General features: G+C 41.2%; 1 protein-coding gene across 1 annotated transcript; it reads right to left on the reverse strand.

Moving 5' to 3' along the window:
* Positions 1 to 1,334: 1,334 nt before the first annotated feature.
* Positions 1,335 to 2,717, reverse strand: LOC127131469 (uncharacterized). The gene has a single exon (XM_051060389.1). The coding sequence runs from the start codon at positions 2,715 to 2,717 to the stop codon at positions 1,335 to 1,337; it is 1,383 nt and encodes a 460-aa protein (XP_050916346.1).
* Between the last annotated feature and the right edge of the window lie 3,287 nt (positions 2,718 to 6,004).

The following is a 6,004-nucleotide window of genomic DNA, read 5'->3' on the forward strand; positions in this document are numbered from 1 at the left end:
AGCACCTGCGTTCTTCAACCCAAACGACATCACTTGATAACAGAATGTTCCCCATGGTGTTATGAATGTAGTTTTTTCCATGTCTTCGGGAGCCATTTTGATCTGGTTATACCCGGAGAATCCGTCCATGAAGGAGAATATGTCAAACTTTGCTGTATTGTCTACCAACATGTCAATGTGAGGCAGGGGGGAATCATCCTTTGGGCTTGCTCTATTTAAGTCACGATAGTCGACACACATTCGTACCTTCCCGTCCTTCTTAGGAACTGGCACAATATTTGCTATCCACTCTGGATACACTGAATTGGCAAGAAAACCAGCATCTATTTGCTTCAGAACTTCTTCTTTAATTTTGACGGCCATATCTGGATGTGTTCTTCTTAATTTCTGTTTGACCGGTGGACATTCTGGCTTCAAAGGTAGCTTGTGCTCTACGATGTCAGTGTCGAGACCAGGCATATCTTGATAAGACCAAGCAAACACATCTACATACTCTTTCAACAGGCTGATCAATTGCTCCTTGACCTGTGGGGATAACAATGCTCCAATTTTGACTTCTTTCACATTTTCTTCCGAACCCAAGTTGACTGTTTCCAAAGGCTCCTTGTATGGCTGAATAGTGTCTTCTTCATTTTCAAGCTGGCGGGCGACCTCTTCTGGAATCTCATCCCACTCTTCCTCTTCAGCTTCGAATACAGAATGTTCAAAGTTGGGAGAGGGCATGATGTCATTGTGTTCAACGGGTTTAAGTAACCTGTACAAACAATTGTTTTTAGAGGACTGACCATGACATGCAAAAATGTGTTCTTTTTAAGGTTTTTTTTTTTTGTGTTACCATTTTCCGAAAAAGCTGAGAAGATAAAAGGACACAAGTGTATAGGAACACAAAAGATCTTTTTCATGGATAGTACGTTTTTGACAAAAGTGCCCATTTTACAAAATTAATGCTTCGCGCTTTGGGCTAAAGCGGAAGATTTTTGAAAACTGAAAAGCTTAATTACTTTGATATGTGGACACAATGTGGGATGTCAACTGCGGTCCAGTTCTTCATAACTACTCCTGGTGTCATAAATCTGGGGCCTTCGTCTTCTGTCTTTCCCTCAAAAGTATCCTCCTCAACTGCTACCATGTTGATAAACCCACCGCTGTGAAAGATATCTTTGAAAGGTCGCACCACTGAAGTCTACACTTGTTTTCCATCAACAAAGCCTAATCCTGCATGGTTAACGTTTTCTGACAACTCTATCACCTTGCCCCACATTTCTGTAGGACCTGTCTTGACAATCTGCTGGGCGTCTTTGAATGACGCGATTGAACCTTCACTTTTCTTGTAATCATTCGATGGTCAGGGCCTGAAATGGAGTTTGAACAGCCGTCTCGTCTACTTCTATCACACTAAACGATGAAAGGTGGCTAATCAACATAGCCTGCTCCCCATTAACCGTCACTATTTGCCCATTCTTGACAAACTTTAACTTTTGGTGTAACGTGGATGTAATGGCACCCGCCTCGTGAATCCATGGGCGTCCGAGCAGACAGCTATAAGCTGGCACTATGTCCATAACCTGGAAAGTGATCTGGAATACGTGTGGTCCAATACCAATAGGCAAATCAACTTCTCCAATGACTGTTTTTCTTGATCCATCGAACGCTTTCACAATAATTCCACTGTGCCGCATTTGCCCCCCTTTGTACTTTAGCTTCACCAAGGTAGACTTGGGCATGACATTCAGAGATGAACCGGTGTCAATTAGGATATTAGACAAAGAATCCCCTTGACAATTGGCTGAGATATGGAGAGCGAAGTTGTGATTCTTTCCTTCTTCTGGCAGTTCTTCATCACAAAAGCCTAAGCCATTGCATGAAGTGATGCTGCCTACAACATTGTTGAACTGCTCTGCTGTTATATCTTGTTCTACAAAGGCTTGATCAAGCACCTTCAGTAGTGCTTCTCTGTGGACAACTGAATTCAATAATAAGGACAGGATCGAGATTTTTGACGGTGTCTGTAGCAACTGATCTACCACTTTGTAGTCACTGAGCTTGATAATTCTGAGTAGTTCATCTGTTTCTTTGTCAAGGGTTGAATTGCTTGTTTGCCCTTCTGCTTCTCTTGTCACTGGTACCACGACTACTGGATCTTTCTCAACATTTCTACTTGGGATAACCGGCGGAGCGAACACGCGGCCACTGCGCGTCATTCGGCTATTTGCTGCGATATTGGTAACTGAGGCTAAGGTTTTAATCTCGACCTCTTTACCGTTCTCAATAATAGTTGCTGCATAGCGGTAGGGGACCGCTTTATCTGAAGTGTAAGGCATTGGGCCCGGAGGGCAAATCACTACTGGCTCCCTCGGATGATAAGCTATCTCTACTTTCTCTGGAATGTTGAAGCAAGGAATGATGACATTCACCTCTTGTTCTTGTGATTCTGGAGAACTCACTTGTCTAGAAATCTGAATCAAACCCTGATCAAGGACGCCTTGCAAATCATCTTGAATCTTTCTACAACCTCTTGAATTGACTGAACATGTACCACAGATCTGGTGGTCATGTTGGAATAGACCATGAGCACATAAAACAGAATGAATTTCAACCAAAGACTGCTGAATCTCCTCTATCTTCGTAACACGTTGTTCATTGAGACAAACTTCTATATTGTTCACTGATGAAGGACCATGACTTGGCATTGGATTGTCCTTCACATTGGGACCCATGTTCTTGAAGGTCAGGATACCTGCTCTTGTCAACTTCTGTACTTCCAACTTTAAAGCAAAACAGTTGTCTAAGTCATGACCTGGAGCATTCTGATGAAAGGGACAAGATACCTCTGGCTTGTACCACCAAGGTAGCACTTCTGGTAAAGGAGGTCGTGGTCGTGGTTGCACAAGGTTTTTAGCGATCAAAGCTGGATACAATTCTGCATATGACATCGGAATTGGATCAAAATTGGTTCTTCTTTGTTGCTGTGGTGGACGTTGTTGTAACTGTTATTGATGTTGTTGAGGTTGATGTTGTTTCTGATACTGAGTATTCTGTTGGAAGCGGTTGGTACGCTGCTGAGGGTATTGGACTTGAACTGGAGCGGAAGTGATTACTGGAGTCACGGCTGCTATATGTTGGTGTTGGGAATGGTAAGGATAATTGATCCTTCTTGGATGATTATAGGACACAACATTAGTTTCTTGTTCCTTCTTTTTCATAAAACCGCCGTACCTCTTTGCCCCGCTTGAAGATGAACTTCCTTCTCTAACTAGACGCCCTTCTCGAACTGCTTCCTCTAAACGGACTCCCATGTTTACCATGTCAGTAAAGTCTGTAGGAGCGCTTGCAATCATCCTCTCGTAATAAAAAGTATCAAGAGTCTTTAAGAACACTTTCGTCATCTCCTTTTCTTCCATAGGTGGAACAACCTGTGCTGCAATTTCGCGCCACCTTTGCGCGTATTCACGGAATGTCTCCTTTTCTCTTTGTTGCATGGACCTCAACTGATCTCGGTCTGGCACATTATCAAGGTTGTATTTGTAATGTTTGATAAAGGCCTCGCCTAAATCGTTGAAAGTCTTGATCTGAGAACTGTCTAATCCCATATACCAGCGTAAAGCTGCACCGGTAAGACTGTCTTGAAAACAATGAATGAGCATCCTTTGGTCGTTGGTGTATGTAACATCCCGATTAAAATAAGAGAATTATTTAATTGAGTTAATATTATTTTATTAATTTAATTAAATAAAGTTGAATTATTGGATTATTATTATTATTATTTTGGAATAATAATTATTTGGAAAATATATAAGTTGGAAATAAGAGAAAGAGTCTCATTTTGGAACAGAAGGGTTTTACGTGAAAAAGCAGAGAAGCATCGTGAAAGAGGAAAAGGGCAAGAGAAGGAGCTGTAGAGCAAAGGTTGGAGAACGGAAAAGCTTGAAGCTCGAAGAGTTGCCGGATTGTTAAGGTAAGGGGGGTTTATCGTCGTTTAATGGGTATTATCGATTAACATGTAATGGGTAGTGATAAGCCGTCGATTGACCCTAATTGGGATTTAGAATGTTGAGAAATTATGTTGAATAAGTTGTATTAAAGCTGAAATTGAATTTGTGTTTGAGTGTATTGTGAATTTCTGAGCGTATAGCTTTTTACGGAAGTTGAATCGGAGGTCCGGAAGTCCTCCAACGGCGGAAAATGCGGAAAACTCTGCATTCTGCCTTGTGTTAGCGCAGGAACTGCTGTTTCGCCTGCGTTAACCGGTTAACCCAGGGTGTTAACCGGTTAACACTGTTATAAATTGTGAAAAATGTTGAGTTTTGCCTGCGTTAACCGGTTAACCTATAGCGTTAACCGGTTAACACTGTTGCAGTATGTAAAAAAAATGGTTGATTTTTATGATGTAAGTGTAATTGGTGATTGGCCTATTGTATCCAATTGTGATAAATAAATTCGTGGAGTCTATGTTGCGAAATGTTGATGCAAATATGTTGATAAGTTGTTTTTGTGGAAAATATTAAGTCGTAGGCTGATGAGCCAAAGTTGAATATAAGTTGTTTTGTTGAAAATGCTGAGTTGTAGGCTGATGAGCCAAAGTTGATTTTTAAGTTGTTGTTGCTGAAAAAGCTGTTATGTTGTCGTTGTTATTATGTTGTGGAACTTCAAGTCGTACATGCCATATACATTCATATGCATTAAGTCGGGGCTTTTGCTCACACCACGTTGGCCTGGATTGGCAAAATTATGGGGCTTTTGCTCACACCACGTTGGCCTGGATTGGCAAAAATTCTAAGTTGAAAGTTGAAGGCTTATGCCTTGATGCCCACTAAACTGGCAATGATTTTAAGTTGGGAGTTTTACTCCAAATGGTACCACATGCATGAAGAGTCGAGTCTCATTGAGTTGCATTTACGTTGTGTTTGAATATGATGTTGAGTTGAATATGCTGCTACCGAATGCATGATATGATGTGGGTGATTAACGTGTAAAGTTACTTAACATAACATGATGATTTATAATATTTGTTATATCGATTGAGGAACTCACCCTTACAGTTATATTTTTCAGGTAACGAGCAGTGAGTTGAGTAGAAGCTAGTGCTTGAAGTCTAGAGTGGTTTTAGTGGGTCATGCTCTGATAGATGTAACATCGGGACGGGATGTTTTAATTGTTGAATAAATGTTAATTTTAAGATATTACAGATGTTGAATGTTTCTATCCGCTGCGAATTTTTAAAGAAGTGTTTATGTTGAATTAAATAATGAGCATGACTGATTTTTACGGTGAATTATGTGAAGTATTATGTGACACCCTTGGTGCATGATTACTCTGATATTGATTTATATGTTGTTGCTTTAATTAAATATTTGGGGTATTTTAGAAGGGTGTTACATTAGTGGTATCAGAGCAGGTTGGTCTGTCCGGCCAGTTGTCGTGTCGTACTGTCTAACAATTGTGTAATTGTTACTAGTCTAACTTTTAAGTTGTGTTGTAGTGATAAGTTGAGATGGCTGGAAGGAATGACGCTGCAATGGCTGCCGCAATGCAAGCAATGGCACAAGCGGTGCAGAACTTGCCAAATGCTGGTGGTGATGCTGGGTCACGTAGCTTGGCGACTTTTCAGAGGGAGAATCCGCCGGTGTTTAAAGGGAAGCATGATCCAGATGCAGCCTTGGGATGGTTGAAAGAGATTGAGAGAATCTTCCGTGTTATGGATTGCACTCCAGCTCAGAAGGTTCGGTATGGTACTCACATGCTAGCAGTCGAAGCTGATGACTGGTGGCTAGAGACTCACGAGAGGTTGACCGTGGCAGGTGAAGTCATTACTTGGGATGTATTCCGTAGGGAATTCATGAGAAAGTATTATCCGGAAGATGTCCGTGGTAAGAAGGAAATTGAGTTCCTTGAGCTGAAGCAAGGAAACATGTCTGTCACGGATTATGCTGCGAAATTTGTGGAGCTGTCCAAATTTTATCCTCATTACACTGGTGCTGGTGCTGAATTTTCAAAGTGCATCAAG

Source organism: Lathyrus oleraceus, chromosome 3, assembly GCF_024323335.1.
Source record: "Lathyrus oleraceus cultivar Zhongwan6 chromosome 3, CAAS_Psat_ZW6_1.0, whole genome shotgun sequence".
NCBI classification, from domain to species: Eukaryota; Viridiplantae; Streptophyta; class Magnoliopsida; order Fabales; family Fabaceae; genus Lathyrus; species Lathyrus oleraceus.

What these genes read in the sequence shown, in the direction of transcription:
- LOC127131469 (XM_051060389.1), bottom strand. Translation starts at nt 2,717, where the DNA reads ATGGGTCCCAATGTGAAGGACAATCCAATGCCAAGTCATGGTCCTTCA.